At 37.1% G+C, this 14,776-nt stretch overlaps 1 protein-coding gene across 2 annotated transcripts in view; it reads right to left on the bottom strand.

The window, feature by feature from the left end:
• Positions 1 to 14,776, bottom strand: part of MSR1 (macrophage scavenger receptor 1) — a 65,305-nt gene that overhangs the window by 20,624 nt on the left and 29,905 nt on the right. For both annotated transcript variants that reach the window (XM_022571099.2, XM_089903671.1), the window contains exons 7-8: positions 11,961 to 12,050; positions 6,581 to 6,634 (exon numbers count right to left, since the gene is read on the bottom strand). In XM_022571099.2, the coding sequence (XP_022426807.1) occupies positions 6,581 to 6,634; positions 11,961 to 12,050 (144 nt within the window). The remainder of the gene's footprint in view (positions 1 to 6,580; positions 6,635 to 11,960; positions 12,051 to 14,776) is intronic.

Below are 14,776 nucleotides of genomic sequence, written 5' to 3'. Positions count from 1 at the left end.
GGAAATGATGATAGGACTTACCTCAAAGGCTCTTCTGAAGATCAGATGAGATAACGCATTAAAGTCCCTGCATTAGAGAGTAAATATTTTCTAAAAGCTCATTATTATACTTATTTCATGTTTGGAAGAGAAGCCTTTACTTTGGTCAACTGAATGCTTAGAGAAAGACCAGAATTCATTTAATGTTGTGCTGAGTCCTCAGCAGAAATTAAATGAAAGACACACAGATATTTCGTATCATTGTATGAGTTTCAAAATAAGACATTTACTCTAAATTCACATCCTAATTACAGTCTTATTGGGTAAAAAGCACAGTAGAAAACACTAACAAATGACACATTAGTAATTGGTATATTGAGGACAGAACCTCACACAAAGTGTTTCATTGTATGGCTGGAATTCTGTTTGCTTGAAACACATACACTTTCAAGTTAGGGTGAGAACACAGCAAACTATTCGGACAAGCTTTAGAACTTGGTGCAGACTTGTTTTCTTTTTATTATGTTATTAAATTTGGTGTAATTTGTGCATCTGAACTGGGCATTTCAGCCTCTACTTCTGTCTAAAGAAAAAAGCCTTTCTCCCCTAATTTGGAAAGTTCAGGTTCGTATTTGACACACTTAAGAATCCCTTTGCAGTCTGGGGTGTCAGATAACTGGTGAACCGAACCCCCTGGCATTGTCCCCCAGGGTCCCTGGGATCAGGGCCGTCAGTGGCAAGTGTGGACCAAGTACTGCTGCAGAAGAAGAGGGCTCCCAGGTGCTGCCTGTTCCCCGGTACAGAATGGGGTAGGAAGTCCTACCCAATTAAACCACAGGCAAAGAGATACAACTCATCTTCAGGTGTTTGCTTTAACTGGCTCGTCATCGTTGCCAGTTTGCTACTACTGAGGATGATCTGATTCCTCTCTGCCCCTTTTTTTCCTGGAGACTTTGGTATCAAGCCAGCACAGACCCAGAGTACCACTGACAACTCTAATTTGTTTCAACACTCCTCAGAGCTTTTTCATCAACAGCGTCATGGGCTCACACTTTGTTCCTCAGAGCCTGGAACTCCCGTTTTATTAGCCTGACATTTTGTTCTGACCTCTGTTGACAGCTTCTGGCCTCTGGCGTGCACTCTGTTTAGTCACTCCTTTTATTTAGAACTTATGCTCTTTTGCTCGGCTCAAACTCATTGATTTGTGATCTGGTCACACTTGCGTTGCTCTATCTAATGTAAAATCTTATCTGATTCTCCAGCACCTCTTTTTGTCCATGACATTTATTTAGCTTCTTGCATTTTCATTTGGCTCTCACTCCTGTCCTGATTACAGATTTTAAATGTCTGCATTATACCAGCGAGGAAGAGCAGCTCCAGTTCAGAGAGACCACGACCACTGAGAACTATGCCTTATGAGTGTAAAGCACTTTATAGTATTACAGAGCATCTGCATACACACAATATCTTATGTGACCCTCACAACAATCCAGTGAGGCAGGCAAGACGATGCCCATTTCACTGGGGAATGAATGGAAGTGGGGAGACATACATAGGGACACTACTGAGAATTCTACTAGAACATTAATGTTGTGAATCCTGGGACTATGTGTTAAACCTTGAAGGAAAGGAGAGTTGAGAAAATTCAATCTGTTGATTAATAGAGAGACATTCAAAACTAACATGGAATCCCACATTTTTCCTTTTTTTGTTTGCCTTTTCTTATTTTCTCCTTTCTCACTGTCAGCCCTTTCTTCACCTACACAAAATATCTCCAGTTCTACTGAAATATTTATTTTTCTCCAGGATCTATACTGGATATTTAAAGCATGAAGTACAATGAGTTGTGTTTAAAAAAAATTTTTTTTTTACAGTTTTTATTCAATAACGTAACTAGCACACTTACGAACTTTGTTTTTTACATGTGCTTTTACCAAGGATACTAAATGCAGCAGGCTGGTGAAAAGACCTTTTTAGACTAAAACAATTTCATCTTTTTTTTTCAGCATTTTTTTTTGTTATGATCAAAATATTGTTGCTTGAAACAGCTTGGTATTTTAAGGAAACAAGTTTTGTTTTTTGGTTCAAAAATGTTGAATGAACTGCCCCAGCTCCACTAGACCTCACTATAAAACTTGAAAACAAATATGCCATAAATTGGAGAATAAGAAGACATAAATGCAAACTAAGCAAATCAAAGTCAATTTACCTTTTTAAAATTCTAAGGAATTAAAAAATCTTGACCTACTCTGAACACCTATGGAGCCCTGTTCCTTCCCACCATATACCTCTGCTCTATTATATAACTGCCTGTTTCCATGTCTATGTCTTCCTGGGACAATTAGTTCAGGAAGTCCAGGGACAATAGCTATCTTATAAGCAGTTTAGTCCAGCTCCAGGAGGTACACAATAAACATATGCTGAATGAACAAATGGATTATTTTTAGGGCATCCCTATCTCTGGTTGAGACTGGTATTTTTGAGGGTAGAGAATGCACATATAATCGGTATCCATGAGATTTCTCCTGGAACCCGATGGGTTCAGAAGACACTAGATGAGTGGGTGGTAGAGGGCTCCTGGCCTAGCTCTGAGGAAGGTAGGAACAGCCCGCCAGTCAGTACCTGGGAGGCGTCCCAGCTCAGGATGGCGGTGATGGTGGGGTGCTAGAGTGGGTAGAGGTATGAGCAAGGGAGCAGAGACCCAAACAGTACCAAGGACCAGGGGAGGAAGGCATGCGGAAGCCAGGCACCATTCGGGAACCAAGGTTGTTTGGAGGAGCCACAAAGGGATCTTGGAATCAGTTGTGCTGTGACTTGTCCAGAGGTGAAGGTCCTTTTAGTGAGATGGTAGCACAGGGTGTCCCGCCCAACCCACCTGATCTTCAAAGGGGCCTGCCCTAATATGATCAGGGAGTTATGCTGGTCCTGACACATATGTAAAAGAGGAAATAAGAATGAAATTAGAACATTCTCTAATACCATACACAAAAATAAACTCAAAATGGATTAAAGACCTAAATGTAAGACTAGATACTATAAAACTCTTAGAGGAAATCACAGGGAGAACACTCTCTGACATAAATCACAGCAAGATGTGATAGATCTTTTCTGATCCACCTCCCAGAGTAATGAAAATAAAAACAAAAATAAACAAACGGGACCTAATTAAACTTAAAAGCTTTTGCACAGCAAAGGCACCCATAAACAAAATGAAAAGAAAACCCACAGAATGGGAGAAAATATTTGCAAACGAAGTGACCAACAAGGGATTAATCTCCAAAATATACAAACAGCTCATGCAGCTCAATATCAAAAAAACAAACAACCCAATCAAAAACTGGGTGGAAGATCTAAATAAACATTTCTCCAAAGAGGACATAGAGATGGCCAAGAGGCACATGAGAAGATGCTCAACATCGCTAATTATTAGAGAAATGCAAATCAAAACTATAATGAGGTATCACCTCACACCAGTCAGAATGGCCATCATTAAAAAATCTACAAACAATAAATGCTGTAGAGGGTGTGGAGAAAAGGGAACCCTCCTATACTGTTGGTAGGAATGTAAATTTGTACAGCCACTATGGAGAACAGTATGGAGGTTCCTTTAAAAACTAAAAATAGAGCTACCATATGATCCAGCAATCCCACTCCTGGGCATATACCCAGAGGAAACCATAATTCGAAAAGATACATGTACCCCGATGTTCATTGCAGCACTATTTACAATAGCCAGGACATAGAAGCAACCTAAAGGTCCACCGACAGAGGAATGGATAAAGAAGGTGTGGTATATATATACAATAAAATATTAGTCAGCCATAAAAAAGAATGAAATAATGCCATTTGCAGTGACATGGACTGACCTAGAGATTGTCATACTGAGTGAAGTAAGTCAGACAGAGAAAGACAAAGACCATATGATATTGCTTATATGTGGAATCTTAAAAAATGGTACAAATGAACCTATTTACAAAACAGAAATAGAGTCAGAGATGTAGAAAACAAAGTTGTGGTTACCAAGGGGGAAGGGGGGGTATAAATTTCAAGATTGGGATTGACATATACACACTATTATATATAAAATAGATAACTAATAATAACTTACTGTATAGCACAGGGAATTCTACTCAGTACTCTGTAATGACCTATATGGGAATAGAATCTAAAAAAGAGTGGATATATGTATATGTGTAACTAGTTCACTTTGCTGTACAGCAGAAACCAATACAATATTGTAAATCAACTACACTCTAATAAAAATTAATTTTAAAAAGCTGAACCAAAAAACAAATAAAAGAGGAAATCAATGATTATTTTTGTTATATTCAAATCATGCTTGAAAAATATTTTCTAAAAGTACAGCAAAATAATTCAATATAAATTTTCATATACCAGAATTAATTGAATATGTGGGGAATCATGCACTTTCACAGGGAACAAATTGGTACAACCTTTTGGGAGCCATTTGTAAGAATCCATCAAATTGTAAAATGCATGTCACCTTTGAACTATTGATTCTACTGCTAGCAAATTCTCTATTAAAAAATATTCCCACAAAATCATGTAAAAGAGTGCTGAATGTAGCATTGTTTCTTAAACCCAAGCTAAAGCAAAGAAAAATCATCAAGTGTTCCTGACTAGGGAACTGAATGATACATTATGCTAATTATGGTAGCGCTATATAATGGAATAGTGTGTAGCCACTGAGAGAAAAGAGCCACATACACTGCCATAGCAGATGACTGGCATATTAACTTAAATAAGGAGAAAACAAAACACACTGTATGGATGTTTCTGTATTTGATTCTTTCTGTCTTTTTGAAACATTATGGAATTATATACTCTCCATGAGGGGCTGGGTACGTGGAGAGGAATCTGGAGGCTATGTACACACACACACATTTATACACAGAAATCTCTCTTAATACTTCCTCAAAGAAAGCAAGCATGTAAACTTCAAAACAGCCATGAAAATATCTGTAACTGAAAACATATCTGAACGTACCTGAAAAAAAAATTCAAAGCATTTGATAACCTCAGGTAACAAAAGACAGTGTGGGTGTTAGATTAACAGGCTACAAAATAAAGGTGTCCCTTATTTGCCAAGCTTAACCAGAGTCAAGGTTAAGAAGCTCAGAGAAAGTCTCAGGAAAAGGAGAAAAGGAGATAAAGAAGAATCAAAGATAAAGGTAGAGATAAAGATAGAAATAAACATGCAGATAGGGAAGAGTTACACAGGAGTTCAGTGAAAATAAATGGAGTGACAAGGAGAAAGGAGAAGAAATGGAATAAAAAGTAAAACAACAGATCAAAGTGATCACATCAAAGAATAAATGGACACAAAGGAGGATTTTTCCTATTGTTTCTATTATCTTAATATAATAATAACAACAATAATAATCATTGACTAATACTAAAGCACTTTGAGGAGACACACAATACTCAGTGTTGTTCAATTTAGGGGAAAACACACTTCAACAATGCAACAATTATGAAAACAACTGTAGAAAGCATCATGTGGTTAAACCATACTTAAATGGCTGGCATTCACAATGGTGACCCCAAGTTGCCTAAATGTGGCATCAACACAGTGTATGAGGTAAAAATAATTATTTTTACTAAGACAGAGAAACTGGGACTGCATTTTTTAAACAATAATTACAACTGAAAACTGCTAGATTTGGGGATCCATTAAAGGATTTGTGAAAATCTGTCTAAAACAGACCCTTGATGGGTAAAGATTATGATAGCTGTGTGTGTATCACTTATTCTCTCTCTCTCTCTCTCTCTCTCTCTCACACACACACACACACACACATACACACACACACTACATGCAGCTCCAACTGGGAACACAGAGGAGGAACCCTTGGTTTCTGAGAAATCAAGCGTGGATTCCTCATTCCCTTTCAAAATCCTTTCATTATATCTGGTAGATTTGGCCTAGACACACAACCATTGACTTATGGCACTGTGACTACTGAAGATATCTTATCTAATATCTAGTTTTCAAGATCCAATGTACAGATTCTCTACATTGGAACATGAGGTCAGCATTCCACCCACAGAGATCCCTGTTGTGAAATCTATTCTGTTGCAGTTTTGAAGGTCTGGGATATCGAATACCACTTTTCAAGTTTTTATCAAAACAAAACAAAACAAAACACACAAAAATACCCCAGCTGTCAGAGAATTAGCCTGTTCTTAGATTGTTCAAATTCCTATATGTAACATTTCAGTTATTTCAGTTAGTAGGTAGGGAGGCTGTATTGTTTCTATTCATAAGCTTGATTCTCTTTCAGCAGATTGAAATTGGCTTGAAAATTGAACAATTTTCTATGTGAAATTTTTAGAAAATTACACTCATCACAAAAACTAAATACAAATGGGTAATGAGATTTAGAGTAGTATAATTTAATCTATTTGTTTTACACCAGTTAGCACAGTTTATTTGTAGAAAGCTGTGGCTGACTTCCAGAGAATCCCCATGGATCAACACTGAAGTTCTCAACCTTTGCCTCAAGCCCAGACTACCACTATCACAAGCTTGTTTATTACAAAGGCACACACAAAAAAAACCAAGAAACCATAAACTTACTTAGCACGCTTCCACTCCCTTTTTCCCCCTTCTGGCCTTTTTGTCCAGAATTTCCTTTAAAAAAATAAAAATAAATAAAAGGAAAAAAACTTTTTTTAATTTAGGCAATTCACAGTGCTTGAAATGGAGACAGCAACACAAGGTCATCTAGAATAACAGCGTATAACAACCTACAGATTTTCAGACATAATAATGTTGTTGTTGATGATGATGATGAGAATAATAGCTATCATTTTAGAAACCCTCTTATGAACTTAGCATTTTATGAGTAGGTCCTTTACATACATTATCTCAGATTACTTACCAGGACATTAAATGTTCCATTTTCCTAAAGCAGGCAAAACTGAGGTGTAAGCAGTTTGTTTGGGATTATTCACGCTCCTTTTTCTCCTCCTTCTTTGTGTCTTCCTCCCTCTCCCAGAAAGCCTGGTATCCTCCATCTCATCCCAAACCTTGTTTTTCTGTTCCCATTACAATTTGTCTGTCTTGTTTTCTATTTCTTTTATGTGAAGCCTAGCAAAGATGGAGCTGTGAATGAATTTCTGGGAGTGGTGAGATCCCAATTACCTCAGTCTTGGGGGAAGCTGGGAAGGTCTGAGGGGTGTCTAAACCTCTAGATAGTTACTTTTGGCTTCGAGAAACCTCATTCACATACTTTAGAGGTGTGCTACAGACCTTATATGGAGACATTGTTAAGACCCTGCTCTTTGCTAATGGGTTGCTATTTCACCTAAGGTTCCTAAAGCTATATCCAGAGGTTAAGCCCTTAGTACCAACAAGAGAATTCAACGATGACAATTGCATCTCACTAGAGGGGTGCTGTTCTCACATATCGATTCTTCTTCCAAGAGTCGTCAGATATGTCTTGTAAGTAATCACCTTCCTGGCATAAATGCAGGACTGACCATAGAGCCATCTATCTCTAAGTCAAAATCTTCATTAATGGTCTTGATTTCCTCCAGAAAAATCAAGGACTGTTCTCTTTTCATCCAAGAGCTCAAAGGGCATAGTTCAAAGATCATGAGCTTTGGAATAATAACAATAATTTTAAATTCTCTTGTGTTGAATTATTTTACTCTGCCACTTATTAGGTATGTGGCTCAGAACAAGTCTTTAAACCTTTCTGAGCTGAAGTTTATTCTTCTTTCAAATGAAAAAATAGTACCCTCCATTGCAAACTTGCCTTGAAAATTAGCAATGTTTATAAAGGGCCTTACTCTTAAGAGATGCATGTAAGAGATGGTAGCTCTTATTTGTTTTACATCACCTAGCTAATTTTATTTTCAGTGAATGAGAGGATTTTTTCATTTCATTTCACTTTTTTATGGCACAATTATTTTACATTTTATTTTGCAGTTTTAATCATTATTTTGTTGTTTTTTTTGGTCTGTTTCTCTAGCTTACTTTGCCTCATCCATGCTTTGTTTTCGAACACTTGTCCTTATTCACCTCTTAGAGAAGACTTTTTTGATCTCCAATTTACCAGATTAAAAAAAATACAAAATAACGTGTGATGAGTAACATGAAAATTGAGATTTAGCACTTAAAAATTGAAGCTATTTCCAATTAAAATTTTATTTTGAAATGCCAACCATTCCTTATCATGGTATAATAGTCTCTAATTGCTTTGCATATATGATTACACTGTACATCATTAAATTCATTTTTTAATTGTGATTCAGTCATTTCAGGTAATATTAAATTGACAAGAATCATTAATTTAGCACAAAGTACCTAAAACCTTTTCTATTTTTTTTTTTGACGGTAGGCTTTTATAAGATATAATAACAAAGTTTTAGATTTCCTCAAGAGGAAAAATCTAAGATATTAAACAAAAATTGGGGGAGGGGGGTTAAAATGGTGTAACTGATCAGTTCTAATTCTTTTCAGAGAAGATAATATAATAAACAAGCTTAATTTTATCATTCTAGCGTTATTTTCAGAATTAGAAAATAATTGTAAAATTACTCTGGGAAGTCTCTTCATGTTGTAGTTTGTCTTGGGTATTTTATTTTTTAAATAAATTTATTTATTTATTTTTTGGCTGAGTTGGGTCTTTGTTGCTGCGTGCGGGCTTCCTCTAGTTGCGGCGAGCGGGGTATACTCTTCGTTGCGGTGCGTGGGCTTCTCATTGTGGTGGCTTCTCTTGTTGTGGTGCATGGGCTCTAGGCATGTGGGCTTCAATAGTTGTGGCACGTGGGCTCCGTAGTTGTGGCTCTCGGGCTCTAGAGTACAGGCTCAGTAGTTGTGGCGCACGGGCTTAGTTGCTCCACAGCATGTGGGATCTTCCGGGACCAGGGCTCAAACCCGTGTCCCCTGCATTGGCAGGCGGATTCTTAACCACTGCGCCACCAGGGAAGTCCCTGTCTTAGATATTTTAACGAAACCTTGATCTCTGTTCAAGCCAGAGAGTTGAACAAATGACCCACTTTTCTTCTTATAAATAAAAAAAAAATGTTTTATGTCATTTTAGCATGATTCAGAGATTTCCTCACATACGACACTTGGAAATCTTTTCTCACACTTGAACACATTAAAAACATCCTTTCTAGAGAACAGGGATTCCTCCCTCCTTTATAATGACATCTTAGGCTAAAAACGAGCCCAAGGGCTTTGTCAAAACCTGGAGTTAACCACCTCCTGTCAGATATGTCACTCTTCTGTCAAAAATAAAGAACTAATATTTCTGAAAGCCACTGAAAAGTAAGAAGTAGATGGTATGTAATATACCGCCACTCTAACTTTAAATATCAATATAAGAGGAGGTATTTTCAATAGCATCATTGGGACTTCAAGCATTTTCAGAGCCCCTGCCATGAGCTAGGCACTGGGTTCCTCATTTTCACACACAGGCACACTTAGCCCAGCCCAGCTCTTTTCACCTACTTCAATTCAGATATGACATCTTCCCTCCTCTGCCTAATGCTTCTATTTCCTGAATTCTTCCCTTCAACCTTCTTCTTAACCTTCCACAATCTTTTTAACCCTTCTTTCCTCTGTATCTTCAACAACTTCTCTATTTTACCTTGCTGTCAGCATTTAAATAGTATTCAAATTCACTTTCAAAGAAAAAACAAAATCCAATGAAAAAACCGATCTCTTCCTCCCCCTCTGAAAAGCCAGACTGCTCTACCCCGCTGTCTACCAGCCTCATCACCAGGCACCCCTGGGCATTCCCCAATCTGGCTTCCACCCCACTCCACCCAGCCCCACCAAAACTGCTCTCAATAAAGGCAACATCCTCACAGCAACAAATGGAAAAAGCTTTCTGTTGACTGCATCTCACTTGACCAACTTTTGAAACTTCTTTGGTTTTTTTTCACACCACCTTCTCTGGGTTTTCTTCCTCACTCCGGCTGCTTTGCTCTTTCTGCTCAGTCTGTATGTCTGGAACCACTCAAGGCTTTATCCTAGGCCCTTTCTCTTCTCACTGTTGCCTACCCATAAAATATTACTAAAATCAATGATTATTAAAATTCATTGACTTCAGTGAACATTTATATAAGCATAGCTACAACTTTGTCTTTCTACCTCTGGCTTCCCCTCTGAGTTCCAAACCCATATATTCGACTATAAATATCTCCATGAATGGCACAGAGTGTTCAATAGCTGTTTGTCAAATAAATAAAGGAATTCATTGTGGTCTATAATTTTAGACATTCCTAAGAAAGACCGTAACTCACCCTTAGAATCAGACTTTGAATGGACTCCAAGAGTCTAACTGGAGAGAAGCACATTATTTACATTGCTGGAAAACCTAGTTCATTTAATGAGGTTCTATTCAGGGTACTCTAGGGATTTTGAAGATATGTAAGGTTACACTTCAATTAAATCCTCTGAGCTCTCTGCAGTAAATCTGTCCGATGGTAAATGCTCTATAGATCTGCCATGGATCAAGAAGAAAGTCTTCCCTTTCTCTTCTTATATTTGTATACTTTATCAGTTAAGGACTGTGTCTTATTTACTTCTCATTTCCCTGTACCAAGCATCGTCCCTTGTATATATATATTGAGTACTTAATACATGTGGAAGGAAGAGGGCAGGGTGGGGAAGAAAAGGAGAGCAGGAGAGAAAACAGAAAATAAATAGGGCTGCTCTTTCTTAATCTTTTTGCTTTGAAATCACTTTGCTTTGATATCACTCAGATAGTCCAGGCTGTGTCATTAATTAGAAAATGACAATTAGTAGATTTTATTTCTAATTTTATTACCCGCTTTGGACTCTTGTAGAGGAAGAATGCATTCACCGTTTTAATTTGCAGTATAACTAAACTAGTACCAGGCACTGCTGCTCATATTTCTACCAAATTTGAGTCTTTTAATAAGGAAGTAATATCCGGAGAATATCTTTTGTCAAGGGATTTATTACCTCTACCTCTGCTTTTATTTTTACAGTCTCTCTTTCTCCAGTTTTCTTCACCTAAAGATGTGGTTCTCAAAGTGTGGTCCCTGATCAGCATCATCACTGTCACCAGGAAACTTGTGAGGAGTAAACATTCCCCAGGGAGCCCAATCCCTAAACTATTGTATCAGAAAGTCCTCTGGAGGTGGAGCCCAGTAAGCTGTTTTAACAGGCCCTACAGGTAATTCTAATGTCTGCTCAAGTTTGAGAAACACAGATGTAAAGAAATTCTGTGCATCTTTAGGCCAGCTCTAACACGACTTTCTTTGTAACATCTTGTCTTGCTGTACAGAGTTAATCACTCTACTTTCTACTTCCACAGCTTCCATTACTTTTGTCCCACTTCACAAATGTTTTATTACTTACCACTTGGTAATACAGCTAATTGGTTCTGCATTTTTCTGTCCCCTGCTCTCTTCTAAAATTTCTGTGTACAGTTCACAATTCAAGCTTAGGCTAGCGGCATAAGGAGTAGAAATAATATCATCATGTATGTAAATTGTAAAGGGCCCGAACATGGTGATTATTAAGTACTAATATACAGTAGCAGGCAGGTTATCTTGTAAAGGATAGGATTTCAGGTCTGCCTGTATTTTGCTAACTGTAACTTAACAGGGTTTGGTGGTTTTGGTTAAAGGGGTGTTAATACTTTGCTTGTTTGTTTTTCTCTACCAGTCTTTCCACTCTCTTTATTCTAAGATAGACACCATTCTTCATGGTGATTTATAGTGGTGTGGAGTTGACAGATCCTCTGTTGTGATTTTATATGGAACTGTTTTCCTTCTGGACATAGAAACTTTCCTCAGGTGGACAGAAATCAGTTTCAGAATGTTTCAGATCAGAAAATAAACTGCATGTGAGTGCTGCTTTTCATACTATGATGACCATTGTTTTTGTTATCTAAGAAGTTGAAAGGAATATCTATGATCTGGTGTTTATTTTACATATTCTGTGAAGAAAATATGCATTATCATAATACCTGGCCTCCCGGTCTTCCCCGCTGATCCTGGGAATCCTCGACTTCCAGGAAAACCAATGGATCCTCGATCACCTTTAAGACCTGGAGGACCTACATGGTAAATGAAGAAAAAAAAAACAAACCCAAAACAGTGGTAATAATTCATTTTGCATAAAGATTTGAGAGAATAATGAAACAATCTAATTTCACTAATGGATATGAAGGAGGTGAATCTCCAAATGGAGGAACAATGTCTTTCCTAAACTTTCATGTGTAAAAATTGATAGATAACAATAACAGTAAGTAGAAACATTAGTGCATTTAGTACACTGTAGATATTCAATATGTAACAGATTGTCACTACAAATAAAAACACACAAGAAAAAAAAATCTTAGCGTTTTAACTGGAAGCCTTATATAGTCTAATCAGGAATCTTCAAATGGCAGAATTTTGCTATAGCTGAAATGATAACTTTGAAATGTAAGCTAAAAATTGGACTTTTAAGATTTGTCCCAGAAAAATTACAAGTCAAGCAATGAGAAGTATCAAAGAATATTTATTAAAAGAATACTGAGGCCCTAGTGCAGGAATATATTACTCTATCTCTCATGCTTTTGTTTTTACATACTCCATTGTAATCCCAAACAATAATGTAGCCATATGTATGTGTGTGTGTGTGTGTGTCTGTGTGTGTGTGTGTACCAGGCACAGGGAAAGTATTCAGTAAACATTTTTTTAAAGTAAAAGGTCATAGGCAATTCTCCTTGGCATGCTTCCAAGGAAATGGCATGCTGAAATGAATTTCTATTATATTATTTTGAGATAAAGCACAGTTTAACACAATATCCACCCCAGTACATGAGTAACAATTGTAATATATTTATTGTACTGATAATTTAATACTACTAAGCACGTACATCTTCTCAGATTTTCATATCATGGTTTCGAGCCAAGCTGAGTTTAGTGGGCTCAATTGCATGTATAGGTATTTTTTGTTTGTTTGTTTTTGTTTTGTTTTGTTGGTACAGGGTTTCTTTTGTCTTTAAACACTCCCATTGTAATATTTATTTATTTGTTTGTTTGGCTGCACCAGGTCTTAGTTGCAGCACATGGGATCTTTTAGTTGTGGCATGTGGGATCTTTAGTTGAGGCACGCGAACTCTTGGTTGCAGCATGTGGGATCTAGTTCCATGACCAGTGATCAAACCTGGGCCCCCTGCATTGGGAGCACGGAGTCTTAGCCACTGGACCACCAGGGAAGTCCCTATAGGTGGGATTTTAGTAAGCCTGCTTAAATCAGGAAGTAGAATTATCAAGACAGTCCATCATATACTTTTAACTTCCTGATTCCCTACCAAACATGGGGCAAATAGGCCATCTGGCAAAGAACAAAACAGATTGCAGCAATCAGGTGGGAAAGACGCCTAGTAACTTGAATATTTTTGCTGCAGTGCAACTCAAATGGCAACCTAAAAATCTAAAAGAGTCAATTTATCACTCCAACAACGAAATCTACCTCTCTTTTTTGAGGGGCCAGATAATGCCTATTTGTGTATATGAGCAATACCAACAGCAGCAGACTAAACCCTCACTTAAAGAATTAAAGCAGCTTTGCAACGGTATCTGTCTAGGGTGGTAACAAAAGCGGAAACTTTTAAATCCCTCTTTCTATTTGATTCCGAAACAGCTACAAAAGATGTTCCCAAGATGAAGCTTTGGAAGGCAAGTTGTAGCCCAGACTGAACTTTTATGGTTGAGTTATAAAGCTTTGATAATTGCAATTTGTAATGGAGGAGTTGACAGACCTTTGACAATAGCCGCTCTGGCAGATAATATAACACTGGTTACTTCCCCTGCTTATGACATTAATGCACCATTGCTAAGATCTGCTGGGTGCCAGTCAAGTAGAAAGACTTTTCTGAACAAAGAATCTTACCTGGTATTACTTTCAAAGGCAAACCAACAATTGAGATATATATATATATATATATATATATAATTCTAAAAGCTTTTTTTTTTTAAGGTAAACTTTATATATTGGCTTTTTAAGCACTATGATGTAAAGGGCTGGCATGTGTCAAATTCATGCTTTTCATTTTTAAAAATTGTTTTTCTGATGTAACCTGGGCTGGTTGATACATTGATCAGAAAGAAGAACAGTTTATATAATCAAAACACAGAAAAATAAGATCAAGTCCCTGGTATTTAGACATTTCTTTGGCAGCACAAACTATTCTAGTTATCATTAGACGGAGCAGTATACTCCCCACCTTCAAAAAGCATGCAGGTATTTGATTTCTAGCCATGAATAACATGATGATCATGTTACTGTTATTATCTTTATTTTTTTGAAAGCAAAGGAAGTTCATGCTCTTTCTCTTTTTCTGTCTTCTATTATTGTCTTTCAGAATATTGCTTTCAAGATTACAGAAGAAAATAATTTGAAAAATTTTGCTCTAAGTAAGATACAGAGAGTGGCTGACAGCAAAGGGAAAAGTCATCTGTATTCTAGTCAATATTTACATTGAGATTGCATAGGTTTAAGCAGATAAATTCCAGTTAAGGACCATATAAGGAGTATAATCCAATTTGCCTTTGATTTACATTAGTTGTTGTTTTTTTTTGTATCTTAAAAACCAGATATATATTCAATGTGAAGATGGTTTTCATATTTTCCTTCACATGTGACCTAAAACTAGGTTGGCCAAATACTGTTTGCAGTCAGTGATACGGACAGCACTCTCTAGACTTATGAACAACCCCACGTTGTTAAAGCACTTAACTTTATTTAAAAATCAAGAGTCACTGCTTACCATTCAGAACATGATGGTGATTA

Source organism: Delphinapterus leucas, chromosome 21 (genome assembly GCF_059928025.1).
Source record: "Delphinapterus leucas isolate spDelLeu-1000000601 "Yukka" chromosome 21, BTC_Dleu_Yukka2, whole genome shotgun sequence".
Lineage (NCBI taxonomy): Eukaryota > Metazoa > Chordata > Mammalia > Artiodactyla > Monodontidae > Delphinapterus > Delphinapterus leucas.
This window is presented reverse-complemented; position numbering and strand designations above follow the sequence as displayed.